Source organism: Pyxicephalus adspersus, chromosome 4, assembly GCF_032062135.1.
Source record: "Pyxicephalus adspersus chromosome 4, UCB_Pads_2.0, whole genome shotgun sequence".
In the NCBI taxonomy this organism is placed as follows: Eukaryota; Metazoa; Chordata; class Amphibia; order Anura; family Pyxicephalidae; genus Pyxicephalus; species Pyxicephalus adspersus.
In genome coordinates, this window is record NC_092861.1 from 143,738,009 (window position 1) to 143,759,778 (window position 21,770).

Below are 21,770 nucleotides of genomic sequence, written 5' to 3' on the forward strand. Positions count from 1 at the left end.
TTTCTCCATTGGAAGACTTCCACACACCTCCTGTTTCTGTGACAATTCAAAAATGTCGGATTTCACTTTTAACCTGAACAAATATGTAAGATAATTTTGCTCCAGTGGGTAAGCAGTCATCGGTTCTCATTCGTGGTGATTCCATTTGGAATATTTAGTGTATATAACCCTAGCATTGAGTTAGCTCTTTTTATGTAAGGTAAAAGTTCTGTTTGTTTGATTTTTTTTAAGTGCAACACCTTTTTTTTAAAAAATAAAAGTATGCCACTTAATTTTCGATTGGCCAGGCGATTGAGAATGAATGGGAGCACAGAGCCTCACAGGATATCTACGTCATGCATCCCAGGAGGCTATTGGGTGCTCCTTCTGCGCATGCCTGGTAAGTGTAAGTAAGTGTATTTTTTTTTTGTTTTGGGCAGTTTTCAGTTTACTTTTTTATAAGCTGCGTACAGATGTAAGATTTTTGTCAGAAAGTGTTATACACACAGTGGATCTGATTTATTAAAGATCTCCAAGGCTGGAGAAGATAGACTATCATGGGAGAACCTTGGTGATTCAACAAACCTGGGATGGATTTCTTAAAAATCATTTTCTATTAGATGGAAAATGTTTTCAATCCTGGACTGGATCTAATCTGGATCAAAATGGATCAACCAGATTTTTCCACACAATTCTATCTTCTTCAGTCTTGGAGAGCTTTAATATATCAGACCCATTGCTGATCATCAATGAAGGGAAGGGGGAAGGATGAGCGGGAGGCACCCTGCTGCATCCTCCTTCCTAGGAAGAGATGGCATCATCCCTTGTCGGCCACATAGTAATCAGCCACAGTGGATGGCTAAACAACATAGGGGAACAACTGTACATGCATGCTACATTTTCACCTAAGACAATCACGATTGTTCATAACAGGTGAAAATTACCTAGTCTATGTGCATAGCTTTAGTACTGCATTTGTGTTTTTGGTAGGATCATCAGTTGAAAATTCAAAAAAGAAAGCTTTGAAAATTAAAAAGAAATGCAGGCAACACATCCAAAGACTGGTTATAAAAAGGAAAGACTGCAATATAAAGCATTTCTTGTTTTTTGGCTTAGATACATTTGGTCCACACTTCTGTAAATGAGAAGAATATGGCACTATGGGCTCTATTTAAAAAAACCCAGAATCAAACATTCCCTTGTGAATCTTCTAGATCCATTTGTTTCAATGTCAGTGATTGATTCCCACAAGGGAATGTTTGATGTAATGCCTGATTCCCTGTTTTATAAATACAGCCCTATATGATACATTAATATTAAAATATATGATTGCATTATTCACTGCCTAAAAAAGAACACAACACAAAACAATCAAAAAGTGGAAGCTTTTTTCTTTTAATATTGCTCTACCATCATCCTGAAAGGCATAATAATTTGACTTACACATCTGAACTGATTGAAGTTACAGAATCATGTCTCCTTTTTGCATTTAACAATATATACAATATAAAATAAATACATTTACACAAATGGACATATTTCTGGAGCACATGGTATGATACACATCACAAAAATATACAGTTGATTGCTTTACAGATGTGAAGCCCATTGATAACATGTTTTTTTCTTTGTTACTCCGGCTATGTTGCAACTCCTGGTTTATTAAAATTATCTTATCATATTTATCTTATTTTCTATTCATTTATTTGTTCCTTCAATGATTCTTGTACATTAGACTGCCATCAGAAGTGTTTTTTTTCCTAGGCAGGTAAACAGAAATGTTTTAATAATTAAAATACAATCACCAAACCCCTATTTTCTCTTTCAACAAGAAAAATAGCAGTTTAAAAAATTTATATCCCCTTTTTTGACATTATTTAAAAGTAAAACAGTGTAATAAATACAACGTTCCAATTTGATTCAGATAAAGAGACACGCAATCACATTGCATTAAATAAGAACAAATAATTTAATTTCAAAATTAAATTAAAACAGTAAATAATAATTTAAAGTTTTTAAAAATCATATTCTCTTTCTATTTTATATTTTCATACCCCATGCTGTTTATGTTGTATTGACAGAAATGCGAGTGAACTTTTTTTGTTTGTTCAGATCTAATGCCCCACTGTCCACAACGTCATTGGACCTAAAGCAGCCGTAGAACAAACAATTTGCAGATATTAAATTAGGTCCGGTGCACCAATATTTATTTAAATGCTAACTAGCACATTTTTTTAACTTACCTAACTTTTGAACAGTTCCTGCTTTATTGTATTATAATTAATCTTAATATTTGTAAATATTTGCAGATCGAACCTTGCACGCTTGCATGGAATATATGCATTTCAGTGTGCTTCTAAATGCCAAGTACATATACCTAATACAGTGAAATCGATGTGTACAAGATAGTGGTATTTTTTTTTGTTTGTTTTTATTTTGTTTTTATAATATCTATATATATATAGTATTACTGAAACAACATAAAGCTTTCAAATAAAATATTCTAAATATTTAAATAAATAATCTCAGTCTATCAGCACCTTTTTTGTTTTTTTTGTTTTTCTCCCAGGAGTTGTAAAAATTTAGTCACCAGGGGGTGTACAAATTTTTGAATACCTGTCAGAGTTATGCATTTCAAGGTACTCGCCATCTGAATGAATTGCTAATGATGAGTTATCTAGAACCACACTACAGTCACTTCTCTACTGAGAAACCACAATCTACATAATAGTCCTTAAATAGCTAATGGTAGATACACAGTATTTAGAGAACCAGGCTGCTGTGTTTGACCAACCTGTTGTATTCTGGTTAAAGCACACAGAGTAGTAGAGTCTTGGAACCTTTATGCAAAAAAAATAAAATAAAAATAAAATAAAAACATAAAAAAAAAGGTTTTTGAATCAACACAGTGAATTATTAATATTTGAGATGATTCCATAAAAGCCATATTTACAGTGCTTTAAAATTAAGCTTAGTTTAACATACAAGATATTTTTGGTGTTCTATTAAGAACAGTTTTATAAAAAAAAAATATTTTTGAAAGCCTTATGATTTTTTTGTGGTGTCATTATACAATTGGATGTTTTGATTTGCAGAGGAGACATCGTTTAGAAGAACAGTATTTCCAGGAAGCCACAGGTTTACCTATTTTAGGCTCCCAAGGAATTGTACATCCAATATTGCCTCTAATTCTACCCTGTGTCTAAAAGCGCACGTCACGAGAAACCCAACAACCACGAGGAAAACAGTACGATAAGCTTTGAAATGCAACTTTGAAGGAAAAAAGAAAAATATGTGGGAAAAAAAGCACAGCAAACAGGAAACATTGAAAAGCTGAACTACATTTCTTTTTGTTGTTGTTTTTGTTGTTAGGATTACAATTTTTAATTACATTTGTGTACATAGATTATGGGCGTTCACATGATACAGGGAGCAACTATTAACGCTTACATTGGCAGAGCATGTTGATGCATTGCAGGTATTTGTCAGCGACTGTGGCAATTGGGAAAAACAGAGGAAGGTACATTAGATTACACCTTTTAACAGTCTCATATCCAAACGGCTAACATGCTTAAACAATACGGTTTGAAAAAACCACAATGACTGCTTTAGCTATCTGTATAAAATTGCTGTTAAAAAAAAAATATTCCTTTGTACATTTATTATTTATATATTTCTTCTTAATCTGGCCAAAAGAGAGATATCTATATCATACACTTTATTGCTGGCCTTTGCTTTTTTATTTTTACCTGCAATATTAATTTACATTTGTATTATTGTTATGCAAATTAATTAACTTTTTTTTGTGTTTTTGATCATTTTTTTTTCCAAAGACACCATACCAGTTTGCAAGCATCCTCATCATTGGGAGTGGTAAACATTTTAGACTACTTATGTACATCACAGGTGTAATCTAATATTTTAGGAAAAACAAAATAAAACAGGTATACTAGGATTTACATTTTAAGAAACTGAAGGTTTCAAGCCAGACTGGCACACAACATTAATTGCATCCGTGGTAATATGCACCATCCCTTCATCTATTGCTTGAGTAAGAGACATACCCACATAATAACTGATTAATGGCTGAAAATTGATAAAGCTGGTACAAAATAACCTCCGTTTATAACAAGAAAGAAAAAAAATTACATAAAAAAATCCTTTAAAGAGATGTCCTTATTGTTCATTGTTGCTCGAACCAATATGCATTTTGTATCATTATATATTAATATCATTATTATTATTATTATTCTTAATCAATATTGCATGAATGAATAAAGCTCAAAACTATTCCCTGAAAAAGTTACATAGTACCGAACTGAGAAATATTTGGAAGACTTGAAAAACAATAAAGTAATCAAATGGCTGGCCTAAACGGAGAAAAATAATGCAATGAAGCAGCCGATGACATGTCGCTCAGGGTGTCCAATTAGAGACTGCTCCCAAAAATGAATAGCGCATTGAGTCACTGTGTCCAACTGTCACGCTATGGAGTTATTTTTCCAATTCCTTAAGTTATTGGGGGCATAATGGTATATAGTAAAGTCAGTGGCATCCTATGGATTTCTGTCCTTTGGCAGGGCTGGCTTCCATCTTTCTCTTTTAAAGACTTTATTTTTTTTTTTTTATTTTAGTAATTTTTTTTCAGTTCATCAGCAGCAAAAATGGGAGAGGAGATACTTCACCAGTAAAATGCAGAGGAAAAAGTGGAAAGCTGCTCCAGTCTTTCTGCTGTTGATCAGTGCAGTCATTTGCTTTAAGTTCAGTACATTGGTTGCCATCATCATTTTGTTGTTTTCCCTTATACTATCAATGGTGGGAGCTGGTCACCAAAGACTCTTTTAGTCAGACCTTGGCCTCAAGCATTTCCAAAAACAGTTTGTGCATAGGAACTTTCCCTTCCAGTTTGATGTTGTAGAAATGTTGGACGGCCTTGGTGGCAGTCTGTCGAAGAAGTGGCAAAGTCATCAGCAACTTGCCTGCCCGACGGGGGTCTTCGATGTGCTGCCCGGTTTCATAATCCTGCAGGGCCTCATGTAAGACATCTTGAAGCTTTTGAACGGCTTCAACATCTTCTATATGCATGGAATCTAAAAAATCAAAATATTAGCCAAATTAGCCAATTGCTAAGTTGCTTTAATTTTACTAAATTTATGCATCAAGGTTGTCTAGTCCCCCAAAAATATTAAAACTCATGTGTTTGGATTAATTGAATAGAAAATACAATCAACCGTACATGGAATTATGCAAGCAAACCACAAAAATAATAAACATTAAAAAATGGTCAAAAATGTTTTTATTTATTTTACTGGATATTGACAATATTGGTGTCAGTGGTGGTCAAATGCTTAATCTAAATCTAAATCTAATAGGGGTATTTGTTCTTCATTTCTCTTAGTAAAATTATCTTCTTATTTCCTGTTGTCTAAAGAAAGGGATGACGGGAAATCTCCCCAATGGGATCAATGATTGACAACAGAATAGGATGATGATATAGATGCTATTGCCGGATGTTTTGATATTGGGTGACTGAATTTTAGTAAATAGGTCAAACATAACATCTTTCCGCATCTTTTCTAGTAAGTAAGCTGATTTGCAGATCACTAAATACCGTTACTCTCTGTGTTTCACATAGTGGCCCTCAAAGTGGCCAACAAAAGTGGGCAACAGTGGTTTCCAATTCAGAATCAGTTGTAGCAGTAAGTGGGGCTAGGACTGAGATGATAAATAACACACGAGTGTAAACATTAACAGGACTTTACCAGCAACAAGATCATATCAAAAAACATGCATCATTTTTGGAAACAAATATCAATACTGAAAAATCCTACATCTTCGTTTAAAGCCACAAAATAATTACTACGAACTGCTAATTGCAAAATCAATTTAAAAAAAAAAAAGAATTTCTAAAACCAGTCACGCATCCTCTCTGTCTCCCTCTCAGGGGGGCAATTTGGGCAGAAGGTCTCATCACACTCGAGCCACGCCAAATCACGAGTCGTCATCCGCAAGTAAGCAAAAGCAATCTGGTTTTTCATTTTTCAGCGCGGCTGAGCCCAGCCTGGGATTGATCGTCGCATATGGCCCCAGAAAACAAACTGTCAATACTTTGAATGCTCCAGAATTTGAACAAATAGCCGCCTGCCCATTGAAGCCACTCATTGCATCCCATTTAACAGATTTTATTGACAGTTTCCTTCTTGTAATTAAAGGGAAAACTACTGGCCAGAAACCAAGATAAAGTTCAGAGAAAGGGTCAGAACTAAAACAGATGGAGGGGCACGGTGTGGCTGTCAATGGTACATGGCATCAGCGCGTGTTATTGACATACAGGTATCTAATGATCAGTGTGTGATTAAACACGGCTTTGTCCACAACTATACAGTATGTAAATGCTAAAAGGGACTTAAGGGCCATAGGAAATGCATTAGGGTTACACAAAAGGGTAAGAACAAAGCTCAATGATTTTTACTTATCTTATACTGTTGACTGCTTCAGCACTTTTTAGTTCCTCACTTGGACTAAATGGTTTTTGTCTAACTCTTCTCATAGTAACTGTCTGCTGTGCTTATTGAAACATATGGTGTCTCGATCTGATTGCCCGGACCTCCGAAATAATGGAGTCAATAGATCTATAATCTCTAATTTTAACAGCTGTTTTAATCAGGTGTGGGAACGTTTTAGCTAATTCGGAGGAAAAACAAAAGATTTACCATGGACTTGAAGTGGTAATAGTGGTTTACAGTGTTTGGAAAAGGAAAACATATTTGTTTATGTACACAGGGGTATAAATCAACTTCAGGTTTTTATTGTTTGAAGCATACAGTTTAATTCTTCATAAAAATACATTCATGCATGGCAGGGGTTTTGGAGCACCTTCCCTTTTATCAGGGCTTAAAGAGGGTGATGACCTACCCAAGGAGACGTTTTGCCCAAAAATGCATTGCTATTATGTATTTTGATGCAGAATTAAAGTTTTTATTTTGGAATCCTTTACAAATTCTACTAGTTTTAAACTTTGTCTGGGACCATAGGACAAAGGACCCTCTCATAGGTCCCCTATGAGAATTACTTTGATAATTGAAGTTCCAGAAGCTCAACAAACTTTCAGCTTACACTTTAAAAATCTGTATCCCCTGATCTACCATTTTTTGTTTATTCTGTAGACGAATATCATCAAAAGTTATCACAAAATTGTAAATTTTGGGAAAATGTGGTTGCATATGTTTAAAAGAGGACGTGTCTCCCTTTGAAGAATTATAAAGTGGGTAGACAATTCCTAACAGTCTTCTTCTCTTTGCTTTACATTATTATGATGATGTTAAACCTAGCTTTATCCAAGACACATCCAAAGCCTATATTTGTTACAAACACTAACACAGCCATACCACCAAATAAATATTTGAGGATCTCTACTTGGAACTTTCTCACCAAAATATGAACTACTCATAGTTTTGTTTCCAGATTTGATGTTTTTTTCTTTTTAAAGGACCTTAAACAGACTCTGGTACTTATGTCAAACTAAGTTTTATAATTGCATGCAGCTCATGGTATACAATAACATCTTAATTATTTTTAATGGAAAGTAAACCCACCTGAGTTAGCAAGTGCTATAGCTTTGAGAGTTACGAACTCCTCTTTCTCAAGCTTCATGCTCTTGTATTTCTTGGCAAGCTGCAAGATTGCATTGAACAACTCCAGCAGTCCTGCCAATTTTGACTGGTCTTCATCCATGATATAGTCTTCAGCATAGACCAACTCATCTTCGAAAGAGAGAGACCGGTACACAATGCCCAATATCAAGATTTCCATCCACGCGCTCTGCAGAAGACTCATCTGGTCTGCCAGTGACAAGGTGGAAAATCCTTGAGGAAGAGAAGAAAAGAGAAAAGACTTTGATTAAATTGGAAAAGCAAATAGTAAAATATTATATGTATTCCTAAAAGCAACGGCTTCCAGGAAACTGATTACTTATTCTGCTCCGATCCCATAACAATGCCCTCCAGTGGTGCCCAAGAACTGTTTTTTATGTCAAAGATGAATGCAAACATGATCCAGGTGAAAGATAAAAACTCATATTGGCATTTTTTTGTATGGGCTGCAGCAATATTTACAATTGTATTAGGTAAAAATGTATCTATAATTTAGTTTTTAATTTGAAGCAAATATTTGGCATTGAATCATAAACATGCTCATTTACATAAACTTGGAGATACGGAGTTAATAGATGTTCTGTACATTAAACCACACTGTTAATTTGCTCAATCACATTAGAAGCAATACAAGTACATACAGTGGGAAAATCATTTCTTTGGCTTGTTGGCAAAAGTGCTTAAGTTTGCCAGTTGGCACATAACAATGACAAGGACTTAATAAAATCATCAAAGGGGATTAGAAATGATTTTCTTAAGGGGGTCTTAAGACGTGTTAGAAGCTTATTCTAAGTGGCCTGTAAGACATTGTACTGCTTCCATGCGAAGAGGCACATTCAACTTAAACTAATTTCTAACTCTAGTCAATGGCATTCCACGTAACTTAATAATAATGTTAATATTATAAGTGTAACATAGACATCTTATGAAGATCATTTTATATAAATTATATAATGTGTTATGTACATAATGTTTATTCCTTGTCTTGAATATTTGCTGTCATTCATATCTTTAAAGTACTGAATATGAAGCCATTTGTTTGTATAAGCTAGAGTAGAGAAAGGTTAGAACCCTATCTAGTTTTTAATGCTGTCTGTGTCCTTGGTTGGGAAGATTCTTTCTATTTGTCCTGGTGTAAGACAGTGAAAACCCACAATTTTAAGTTTCCATTGACACAGTAACAGAGGAGAAACCTTCCAAAGGGGACACTGGAGAAACATTTTTATCATTTGGGGAGTTTTTATGGTTGTCCCAATCAACTGCTTCTTTTCTTTTCCCGAATGTCTGCAAACTACTCCTAAAGAAGTCTTTTCGTCCTTTCTCATTTGTTTCCTATTATACTAAAAGGGCTTGGTAGTTCTTGGTGGTTTTTGGCCTGTATAATGCTACCAAATGGGTCCCAAACCATCTATTTCAATAAGTGCTTAGGGCTTCAAGTTCTAAGACATCTGTGCTCCATGTGGAGGACCTTCCTGCAATGGGATGTCTGTCTTAAGACTGGAAGTATGAGAAAAATCCCTCTAATAGGATACTAAAATCTTCCAACAAGCAACAAAAAAGGAAAAAAGATTGTCAGGGGTTTGAACAATTCCCCACTTTATCCAGCAAATCTTTAAATATTTGATATGAAATTATATGCAAATCTCTTATATACCAAATAACAAAATATGGTGAATTACAAAAATATACTACAAGTCACTCCAACATAATTGTCCAGTTACTTTTCCATACAAAGAAAATGTAGTAAAATTTAACCTAAACCGTACCCACTCAGGCTTTATGTGTGTCAATGCACACAATAAACAAAGACGTTGATCCCTCCTTATTTAAGTTTACGTTGCAGAATATCTAACCATAAAATTAATTTCCTCTGTGAAATATCTTCATTTTCCTTCTAATACAAATACCGATTCTAATTTGAAATGCATTAAATTTACAGCCCACGAGGTTAATGACTGATATATCTGCAACGAGATTATAATAAATTGTTGTTTTGTTATATATATAATTTTCTATCTAAAAAAGCAACAAACACTTGACGTCTCTACCCAACAGAATGCAAATGAGGGTTTTGCTTTCGGAAAGGTTACACATTGGGTTGCAATAAAAGAACCGAAAAAAATGTTTTACATTGTTTTTCTATAACAAATAAAATTAGATTTTATATGATTCCCCGATGATTCTCCAAATACATTTACTTGAAGAGATTGTGGGCCATAAGTTCAAAAAGTGTTCTGTAGACTTTGCCACAAATCATATCATTTCTTTGGGACTGTCCCCCGACAAGCAATAATTCAGACAAGCAAAGAAATTGTCTTTCAATTAGCTCAGAATGCTGCTCTTCTCTCAAGATTCCGATTATATATATTTTTTTCCTCTCTTTTTCTCTTTTTTTTTTTCACTGCAGTAGCAGATGGACAGAGAATACTGCCTGCAGCACCTTCCGATGACAGTCTAACTCTCCCCTCCCAGGCACTGCTGTTAGTAAATAATTAGATTTACACATTCCCCAATCTCCACACATCTTTCCACCGCATAATTAAAAGTGGGATGATTAGTTTATTGAGTGCAAGGAGGAACTTTTTTATTGAGGTCCATTCATGATTTTATCAGGGCCAGCACTTTTATAGTTGTCACGCGGGTGCCGGCATCCAATTTTTCTTATCAACCTGATTAATACAAACGCTGTTTCAGGACGCATTAATTAACAGATACAAATCTACGTTCTCATGGAAGGATCAATACGGAGAAGAAAAGAGGCATCAATGTGAATTTAGTGCTGATGATGGAGCAGACACCATATTGACATTTACGTGGATGGAAACCTTAAAGTTTTCCTACAGTCCCTTTTGTCCCAGTGATTTAGAAATTAGCTATTTTTTTCCTTTTCAGGCCTTGTAATGTTTCAGGCACCTTTGAGGGGTTTAATTAAGCACATGGTGATAAATTCTTCTCTTAAATGTTTTGAAGATTCAGCCCACCAAAAAGGAATTTTCAGCTGAATCTCCCAATGGGGTTTTTATTTTTTAGGGTTTCACATGGACAGTAGGGTTGTAAAGCAATGTTACTGCTTTCCATGCATTACAAATCAACTACTAAGGGTTCCATAGGGTTTACATGTAGTTGTTCAAAGTGCTTAAGAAATGCTCATAATACTTAAACTGCTACAGGAACATTTACCCAATCTTGCCCAGAAAATCGAAGATTACTGGAAGCACAAGCACATCATTTAATTATACTTTGCCATCTTAGATGCTTAAAATTGCCTTGCTACTGCTTAAAATCCATTTCTCAAACACCTAGAATGTTTTGGAAATCTGTCCCTTTTCCAAGTTTATGGAGGATAGTGGCAGGGCAACTAACCATGAGGTGCTACATGAAGGGTCTCATAAGGGTCCCTAGTCAACAGCTTCTTTTCCCCAATGTCTAGAAAAGACCGATAAAAAAATATTTTCATCCGTTCTCCTTTGTTTTTCAATTATACTAACAGGGCTTGGCAGTTCTTGGTGGTTTCTTGGTTTTGGTCCTTTCAATTTCTAAGTGTGCAACATGTGGAGGACCTTGGTGCAATGGCCACTAAAAGAGGAGATCCCCATACTTGCTGTTGGACTTTTTAACATGGTTTATGTTAAAGTAGAAAGGATACTCCCCCAACAAATGCTTGTTGGGCCACAAATGTTTTGTTTTTTATGGAATTAAGACAGATTAGAACCCTTTCTGGTTTTTATTTTTACTATCTGGGTCAATTTATGAGATTTACCCTCACTTTCTGCCCTGAGGATATTAAGGTCTGCTATACAGGTCTACGCATGTCTCCAACAGCATTGGGCAATCCAATGACCAGCTAAAAGTGCCCTCAGCCTGGAAAAGGAAGCACCCTTACTGGTTGGATCTCTAGGTAAGAAACTTTCTAACAGATTTGCTTAAATTGTTTTTTTCTTAAGATTGATGTAAAATGTAAGGTTTGATACTAAACGATCTAAAATAGGTTTTGGGTCTACATACATTTTTAGGAAAAAAAAGATTCTAAGGACAGGGAAAAAGATATCCCCCAGCCCCCAAAAACTTTTTACCATTTACGTTTCTCTAAACAACAAAGTTATTCATTATAAACATCATCAGTAATTGTCTTTCCAGGCAAAAGGAGTGAAAACGCACTCATCAGAGCAGACAATTGACTCCAATGATGAGTGACACGGAAGCTGGGAGCCATAGGCCTGCGTGTTTGTCGTGGTTCTAATGAATTACAAAATATACATGTTTTAATTAAATAGAAGGTTGATAAATCAATATGTCGCTGAAAAGTCTAGGTCAATATTTAAGCTGCTCTATGAATATTTAGTAAAATGAATCCACAATCTCAATGTATGCGTCCTAAAGACAAAGCAAACCTTCTTTAATTAGGCAGCAAGAAGATTTGGTTTTAAAAGTTCACATTTTAAACAAAAAGGAAGCAAAAAAAGATAAGCATGACATGGGAATTAATTGTATTGTTTTAGCATTAGAAGCACTATTAATGAAGGTGATATATAAAAAAGAGAAGAAGGAAAGGAAGTGTGTGGCTAAAAGCAAGTACTTTCAAAAAGGTCACACGTAATATAAAATTATTTTACACTTATTAAATATTCTCTGGCAAAAGTGTGGAAGAGTTTGTATCTAATCAAGCATGCTCTCAAACTATAAGAACATCATATTTTAGCCAGCAGGTGGTGCTGTTTGTAAAATTCAATATTGCAACTCCTGGTTCAGAGAAAACCAGCGAGTAGTGATCAGCATTCCTTGCATAGGACTCTGGATAATTAATATGATTGTCAGGTATCTGGGCTAGCAGGAGTTCCATCTAGCTCTGGGGGTAAATGTATGACCCATGCAATGGTGTGAATGCAGCTACTCCAGCCTCAATTGCCAGAATGAAAGTGGGTGCTGTAGAAATGGAGACAAAAAGTAGGAAATGCAAGACTGCATTTCCTCTTTATTCAACACCTTCCTCTGCCCACATACATGATGCATATGAATAGAGATAGATAGAGATAGAAACTTGGTGGTCTAGAGTAGAGGTAAGAGGTGACAAAGATCAGCCCACAGGTCAAAGGCAAGAATGGAAATTGCACAAACAGCTAAAAACATAGTTGAAATACATATATGGGAACTGTATCTGTTTCTATTTATCCGTATCTGTATTCTGTTTATTCTGAGATTTTACGCAGCCCTACCAGACAGCAGAGCCAGGTGACCTGAATGTATTCAATGATGGTATGTAATCCAGCTTGGTCACCTCCCACTTCCAGTTCTGATAGGGTAGTGAAGGACAGGCAGATAACTTATTAGCTCATCCGTATGTTTTTCATGCTATCATGGCCTGTACGTGTAACTGGCCCTAGTATTGTCCCTTTCTCTCTCTACATTTTTTGAGGTATTATAATAGCATGAAATAAGTACAGATCATTATCTATATATTTTTTTTTAATTACCATTTAGTATAAATATTATTATTGTATTTATCATGTGTTGACATATCAAGCAGCACAAAGTCCATAGTCATGTGACCAACTGTTTCTCAACGGATCTCATAATCTAATATACCTACCATTGTCTTATGTCATTACTATACTCCAAGGACAATTTTGGGGGGGCAATTAACCTTCCAGAATATTTTTGAGATATGGGAGGAACGCAGAATACCCTGAGGGAGCCCATACAAAAACAGAGAGCATAAACAATCCTTATGCAGAGTGTCTTGGCCAAGACCATTTTTAATAAATGCCTTGCGTTTAAATTTAAATGCAAATTGTGAATTTGATTGACAAACAAGATGACAGCAAATTGATTTCTTAACTTAATTTTTCTTTTTTAATAAAAACAAACAACCACAAAATATAAATTACCCCAGCCATAACAAAGCCCAAACAAATCCCAGCCACAACACAGAACATAAGGTCTGCCTATCCGGCACGGAGAGTGTCGGGTGAAGCATGTGGTCTACCAGCCCTCCTGCCATTTTGTAGTAGGAGCCCATGTGCTTGACAACACAGCCATCGGCAGCTGTCAACTACTTTTGCTTCTAATATTTTATTATTAATTTTTTTTTTGTAACCAAGTGAACGGATGCACTTTGCAGTCAACTTAACAAAAAAGGCTAAGCATAGGAAAGTGTGAAGGACAAAAAATATCTGACGGCTAGCCTTCAAAAATACACTCTCACTTCACAAGGCATGAATGTTTGTTTTTCGCAGCCGAGTGTTGACAGAAATAGGCTGCCATAAAGGCATATGAATTTAACCCCTTTTAGGCATACCCTGTATGCACTTTTAAGCCGGAGCTGGCTCTCAGCGATCTCCGCACACCGAACTGCCTGTTATAATCAGCTGAGCCAGCCATTGATGGCTCTGTTTTTGATGCTCTGACTGCTGTTTGTGTGACTAAAAGCTGACACATTAGACATTCCTTGCACAGTGCGCATCACTGCGGAATGCTAATTATACTCTAATGACTCATTGCTCTGTTGTGTCAACATTGCATACCTATCAGTATCGCACTTTAGGATACAGAAAATACGTTTTTTTCTTTTTTTTATTTTTTTTTTTTTTTATTGTTGATCTATATTTGTTTGCCAACATTTTATGAACTTTAAAATAAACTGTGCCTGTTTTTGGAACTGAAGTCAATAGGCTCACTTGCTAATTTAATCTGAGCGAACCATCAATGTTAGGCGATGTAGAATATGGTCATACAGAATCTCCAGTTTGGACGATTTTGGGTTGATAATAATGTAAACATTTTAGGAGAAATCATAAAGCTCTGCAGCAGGCAGATGTTAAAAAAGAACAACAGAAACATTACAATTAATATTATTATTATTATTATTATTATTAATAAAAAATAATAATATTAAAAATAATAATAATAATACAAGGGGCCAACATATTACACAGTACTGTACAAAAAAATTGGGGTTACAAATGATAGACAGCTACCGAAAATGACAAATAACGAGGAAAGGACTCTACTTAAAAGAGCGGAGGAGAAAGAAAGTACACAATAAGAGAGGGATGATTAAATGTATGAAAAGAAAACATTGTCGTGGTTGTGTTGTTTGGGTTGTGTACGTCTCAGGACTAGATGGAAGGAATGTTCGGTGCCTATATTTATATTTTTCCCTGTTTTAATTCTGAAGTGCAGGCAAGCTGTACTTCAGCTTAGGTCCATTGTTTTCCGTAGTACACTAGCCCACCTCACTGCTTGTTCATTAATGATCTTCTGATTTGGGACCCCTGCTTGTGATGTAGGAGGGCTGTTCCCAAACCCACCCACTCATAAGCTAAAACAAAACAGGAAGATACTTTACCATATTTTACCAAAAAAAAAAATGCAACTTTAAAAATAGTGTGTGCGCTGAAAATACAATTGGATGTTTTTTAGAACTAAAATATATAAAAGTTATATCAGGAAATGCATGCATAACTTTTTTAAAAAAACTTTGTTTACCAACAATATAAATGCCTAGTTGTAAGTTATCATATCAGTCTCTTCCAGTCCACTGTATATCAGAGCTCATACAAAGGGAAGAAACAGAAGTACAAGGAGCCAATCAGCTCTGTTACAGCGCAAAGATCTGGACTGATGTATTAAAGCTCTCCTAGACTGGAGAAGATGGACTATCAATGGAAAACCTGGTTGGTCAGCAAACCTGCATGGATTTCTTAAAATCATGTGTTATTAATTGGAAAATATTTTCAATCCTCGACCAGATCCATTCTAGGTTTGCTGGATCTCCCAGGTTCTCACATGATAGTCTATCCAGTTTTCTAGAGCATTAATAAATCGGGCTCATTATGTATCTATACACATGTGTTGCCAGAACACAATAGAGAAGGAAATTTACCCAGTGGGGTTTTTGGGGGATTATTGGAGTATGTGCTGCTTTTCAAGGGAAAACCCTTGCTCTTTCACAGTCCATTCACAGGATAGGGACTGAACCTGCAAGTGAAACAACAGCAGAAAAAAGGGTCCCAACCTCTGCCAGACAGGTGCGCAAGATGGAATGGACTGATCTGCCAATCCCATTGCAGGTAAAACATCCCTTTTTGTATATTTCATACACGTATTTAGCTGTTTGCCCGGAGTTCAGCTTTAACTGTTCTTCAGGCACGACCATGACCGCTGCTTCCTTTTTAAAGCACAGTCAGAGAAAGCCATCACTTTGATACTCTTCATGCAATATTCACAGACCGCTGAGTTACCGCACCCCAGCCCACAACGTCTTGTTTGCTGTTAGCTGTACATCAGTTTCATCTCTGTGAAACCACGCCACGCAGCTTTCACAGCACATGTCTCTCTCAATCCATTAAAGACAATAGATTCCCACTAAACAAATATTCACTTGTCAGGCTCGGTGCAGGCACGGCATTCATTCAGCAATACTAAGCGTGTTCTGCAACCATTTAAGAGCCGTAAATTGGGCATTTACTAACAGGCGAGATGCTCCTTGGCTCACTCAAGTTGTGACCTTTCGTTTCAGCCGTGGCGGAGGGTGTTAATGAAACGCAGCGCACATACGGGGATAATTGACAATGCCACTTCTTGTACCAGTGCTGCGTAATGACTTCTACCAGGTATACAATCAAATAAACCGTTTAAACGATAAAGGAACTTATTGAATGTTAACAGCGCAAGTTCACAAATGTTTATGTTTGGCATATTTTCTCATGATTCCGATCCTGGAGCCGCATAAAGGTGTTAAGATAGAAATAACATTAAGTTTGCCAAATCAGAACCCTAAAAAAAGCTTTTTTTTCCTATTTGCTGATCCCCTCCAGACCATTTTAGCCTTCTCGTACCTGATTTATTAAAGCTCTTCAAGACTGGAGAATGGATAGACAATCATGGGAGAACCTGGGTGATCCAACAAACCTGGTCCAAGATTAAAAACATTTGCTGAATACTACCAAATTTTTCTTAGGGAATTCATTCCAGGTTGCTTGATCACTCAGATTCTCCCATGATAATCTATCATCTCCAGTTTTGGAGAGCTGATAATAAATCAGGCTCTTCATGTCTATATACACTCATATGAGCAGTGGCTGCATATCATTGGTCTAGACTGGCTCCATGAAACAATGCATGTTGCCCATGTCAGCAAGGCCGATTGTAGCCGCCAATAGGGAAACTTGACAACGCAAAAGCACATTTGGGATACAGTTGTCAGGAAATGGCTGAAGAAGAACCTTCATGGTGGGGTCAGTTCAATTATGTTAAAGGAAAGCTGCAAATTTTAAAAAAGATGGACTACAGTATATAATATTTTAGAAATTGGGTATAGATTATCTTTATTTGAAGAAGATCAGTTTTAAAACAATGGTTTAACTCTGGAATAGTAACCTGTGGACGCATTTAATGCAGCAGTATTGCCGTACACGGGTACACCTGCAATGGGCGTGTCTATGACAGCCAGTGCTCACAGTAAGTCAGTGGAATGATGCTGGCTGGCATTCACCCTGCAAGAAGAGCGCCATCTGCTGGAGATCAAGGCCTTCTACATGTAACAGTACAAGACAAGTACTTTTGCTATGATACTTAAGAACTGCTAATGTTTCCAGTGAGATTAGTGAATAACAAAACCGGTGAAAGTTATCTGTGCTGAAATTTTTTCTTTTTTGAAAATAAAACAGAACATAATATTATACTTCAGTGTATTGCATTTGTTAGAGGTTTTTTGACTAGTTCCATTTATGATGTTGAAATATGATAAACATTTACACACGCACAAACACACGTGCCTAGGATGGCTCTGATATCCCCCCATTACGAACCAAAATCGTTTCTAACTCCCTCTGGCCATGGCTGATCTAAGATTGTTTGCTTTGCGCGATTTGTAATCTCCATGCGAGCCAATGTTTATGAATATACCCACTACTGGGTCAACTGTGCAGGCTCTCTGGCTCTAGTGCTGCCAAGTCATTATAGCCTGGCGTTTATACCTTCAGGGGAGAGATACTTATTTTCTCATCAAAAAATGAAAAAGAAAAAAAAAGTGGCAATCCTATCACCCCATCCGTCCATCTGGCAACATATCAGAATCCCAGAGTAGTATCTTCCTGGGAGTGTGGCTTTTATTCTGTGTTCTACAGCTAATAACGGACAGGGGGAATAATAACGGCAGACAAGATAAAGAAACAAAAGACATTGAAATGTTACTTGGAAAACTTATGACAGCCGTGCACGTGCCTAGATTTTAGCTTTTTTACTAATTGTTAAAGGCAAACTGAATTTTCGGTTTCAATTTGGTTAATACAAAAGGTGTGCAAAGCTACAGCCTAGATCAGTGTTTCCATCCAGGGCTCCTCCAGAGGTTGCTGGGGGTTCCTTGATCAATGAGCAGTTTGTGTCTCTTTGGTCAGTTTAGGGCAGCGGTCAGGAGAAGGACCCCGCTGGGGGGTGCCATAGCCACGGACCACGTTCCCAGTACAGATCCCAGGCTCGGGGAAGTGGGTGGGCTGTGTCCCTGGACACAACCCGCCTACTGTCCCATCGCAGGCTCAGATCGGGGTAATGCCATAATGACGTCACTCTGGGGGAAGTTTCACCCCCTTTGAGTGACACCCGGCTCTCTGCACATGTGCGGTCGGAAGTAGGTGGTTTCAGTGGTCCGCGGGAACGAAAAGGTTGGCAACATCTGGTTTAGGGGACACCAATGATCTTTTTGGCTATCTGTAAGAGTGAAATTCTTCCCAATGGCCAGCAATATAAGAGGAATTCTTCCTCTCTGACCACCACACTAATAAGTATATAGTAATTATAGCAGGGGTTCCCTGAAGACTTAATTTATTTTCAACGGTTCCCCTATGTTAAAAAAGGTTGTCTAGCGTATTCACTGCCAGCATGTAACAGAGAAGGACATTCACCCAATGTGTGGAAACAGTGGTGTCTGCATGGCTTTACCATACCCCCTGCTGATTGGAGAGATCTCACTCTGGCTCAGCAGGGGCAGTGTCAGACCTCTGCAAAGAGATCACCACTTCCACTTAGAGGAGCATGACATGAGGAGCAGGACAGACTGTTAGAAAAACGAAACAGCATAAGGATGTTCAAACGTGGATTTTTGTAAGAATGGTTGAAGATCATTTGACCTTTGCATCACTGGATTGCTTGCAAATACATAATTGCAATGATGATATCACAAAGTTTAAAACCTTTTGTGCGTTGATTCTTGAAAGTTGTTGTCTGATCTTTTCTCTAATATCTCACACGTGCCTCTTAACCCTAATTATGAGACGCTGCACCACACACCTTGTGCAGACATGGTTCATCTTTACCAATTTTTAGGAAACTGGTGCAGAGCAAAAGAGCGTTTGCATGTATATAAGAAATGAATTGAAGTCACTGACAATGCAGAGATAGCAAAAAAAAACAAAAACTATTTTATAAAAAAATGCATTGTTTGTAATAGGGAAAATATCTTTTTCAATTCATTGAAATAAATAGATTTCTTTTGATAGCATTTCATGCAGATAGGGATGCCATGATTCGAGTAAAAAATCACAATAAACATACGCAGAACAATGCTTGTTGGAAAAGAGGGTCAGAGAATGCCTCGTCTCACTCTTGCACCAGATGACCTATTTATAAAGACAGTCAGAAGGCATCAGTCACAAGCCTGGGCTTACTTCCAGCACTGTCTGATATCACATTAGGCTCCTGAGCCCAGGCTCTGTGTTCAGCTTGTTATAAGCAGTCAGAGATACGGAAATAAGCCCTGGGATTCGTGTATAAAAACAGAATGAAAGGAAAAATGTCTGTAATACCCAGTGCAGCCCATCACACTCTAGACTTTGTTTCCTAATGCAAAAACTTGTGATTTGCTCCGATTGTCAAATACTTTTGGTCAAAATAAGTAGGATTGGCAATTTTGAAAATTGCACCCAATATAAGAAGATTCTTTTTCCCCTCCTATTATGGTGAATCCAACAGAATGTGAGAAACACAAAACTTACAGATGTGTAGGAACATTTGGAAATTGTGCCATTTGAAGTATGCTTGAAATCAGGGGCTGACTTGGCCCACTAGAACTCAAATGTAAGGAAACTTGGACTTTCAGGTGGACTGACTCTTTAAAGCAACCTGCAGCTCTTCAAGAGCATTGGCCTCCCGGAGAAGCCTCAGTATCTGACACGTCCGATGTCTGATTCCCGGTAGAACATTGTAATGACACCCCCAAGTCTTTATATCACTACAGGACACAATATTGTAATGTAATGTAATGTAAGGAAGGCAAAATAATTCTGCTAAAGGCCAAGGAGAGGATTTGCAATTCACAAAAGTGGTTTAGCTTCTAAAAGCATTAATATTTTCATGTCTAGTCCTATTTATTATGAAGGAATACATAAACACATTCACTGACACATATTTAGGAATCTTGAAATGTTCTTCACGTAGCCACCAAATCCTCTTATGTGTTCCAATGTGTGCTCAAACAATATATGGCGCACTGGCATTTGGTCAAGGCTTGCAACTTTGCATACCTTGTCCAAGCAATATTGCAGTAAAAGGACCAATACTGGACGGTTTTTGGGAAAATGATGGTATGAGGCATATTTTTGGGAAACAGCAAATCTTCCACCGTCTGGGACTTTTTTGGACCACACCAAGGACAAAAAAGGGAATGCTGAATTTTAGGGGCACCTCCTTCAGGGGCTATTTAGCAAACCTATGGGGACATGCCAGGTTCATGTTAGAGAAGATATAATGTTAGGTTCATTGTGCTAGGTATATATCTATATGATGCCCCTAATTATGTAGCATAAATCCAGGTGAATACTGGTGTCCTCCTTATCTATAGCCGGAATGAGTTAAAAGGGCTGCTGAATTGAATATTTAAGTCCAAAAACAGTAAGAAAGAAAAAAAAACAGGAATCTGCCTGATTCTAATACACCTAATTAGCCATCGGCAGATTCTTAATTGCATACATTAGGATGATTCCATAGTGGAGATTAATTCTAAATATACCCCAGCAGCTGGTTAAGATGCCGTGGATTACAGTGTGGACTGTACTTTTCCACTTAATTAGATATCAAAATTAAGCGGCAACAAGCATTTTGACATAACGGGGATCAAAGTGTTTCCTGCCTTCCCCGAACTGCACTAAAGTGACCACAAAACAGAGCGGCACAGATGGAGAGGTATTAAATGCCGCACTGGAAAGTCATTTCAAATAATAAAATATCAATATTTACATTTTAATTACCCCTACCGAGCGGCGCTCTGTCATTCTCACTATTGCCGACGCAGCAAGGGGCGGCCGAATGACATTGCCGCTCTGCCCGGGTAGTGTATTTTGTTTCCATTAAAAGAGTGACAAGTGTTTAAAAGCGGTGACACCCAGTGTGTGAACAAGACAGACAGCGGATCAGAAAAGTCCTATTAAGGGAATACATTTCCCGTTAAAGGAAATTGACTTTACAAAGCTAATCCCCTCTTGACGCAAATATTAATTTTCAAAAACGTTTTCTGTGTGTCTGTTGGAGGGCTCGCGGAGGGAATATTGCTTAAAAGTGTACAAGCAATGCTTGCCAAGGGTAAATGTAAAATAAAGAGGCCACTGAGTTCCCAAGCTAACATTTGTGGTGATGGGAGTAAAGGCTATTGGATAACCCAAACAATGGCTTTGACCTTCATGTTTGGGTACATAGAGAGGTCATTGACTTTTGAGTTACACCAGCTGGACCCCCTTGCTGTTATGTGTACACATCAATGTAGAGTTATATTCATTAGTGTATAAAACGTTTAAATGGAGCTCTATTTTACTTATTCTGTATCAAATTAGTTGCTATGTTGGGTATTCCACCAAGTTGTGTAGTGCATGATATCCATAATCAATAGGCATTGACTAATGAAACAATTTGTTGAAGATCTCCGGTGCTGCAAAAGGTGTGCTCAGTCAGTGGAAGGGTCAATCAGAAAGGGCCATGTGGCCCCAAGTCTGGGAAGAAAATAACAAAAGCTAGCATCCTTACCTTTCAACCAAGTGTCTTCATGAAGATAAAAGGCTTGTAGTCACAAACAGTAAGTAGTGAGCAATTGTAGGACCTCAACCTCGGGAGCTGAAAGCAACAAGAGGTCCTGGCTGTGTGGACAGGATCACC

General features: G+C 37.1%; 1 protein-coding gene across 5 annotated transcripts in view; it reads right to left on the minus strand.

The window, feature by feature from the left end:
- Nucleotides 1-1,353: 1,353 nt before the first annotated feature.
- Nucleotides 1,354-21,770, minus strand: part of ESRRG (estrogen related receptor gamma) — a 371,154-nt gene continuing 350,737 nt past the window's right edge. For all 5 annotated transcript variants that reach the window (XM_072409871.1, XM_072409873.1, XM_072409868.1 and 2 more), the window contains 2 exons: nucleotides 7,575-7,844; nucleotides 1,354-5,069 (listed from right to left, as the gene is read on the minus strand). In XM_072409871.1, coding sequence (XP_072265972.1) covers nucleotides 4,825-5,069; nucleotides 7,575-7,844 — 515 coding nt within the window. In that variant the 3' untranslated portion in view covers nucleotides 1,354-4,824. The remainder of the gene's footprint in view (nucleotides 5,070-7,574; nucleotides 7,845-21,770) is intronic.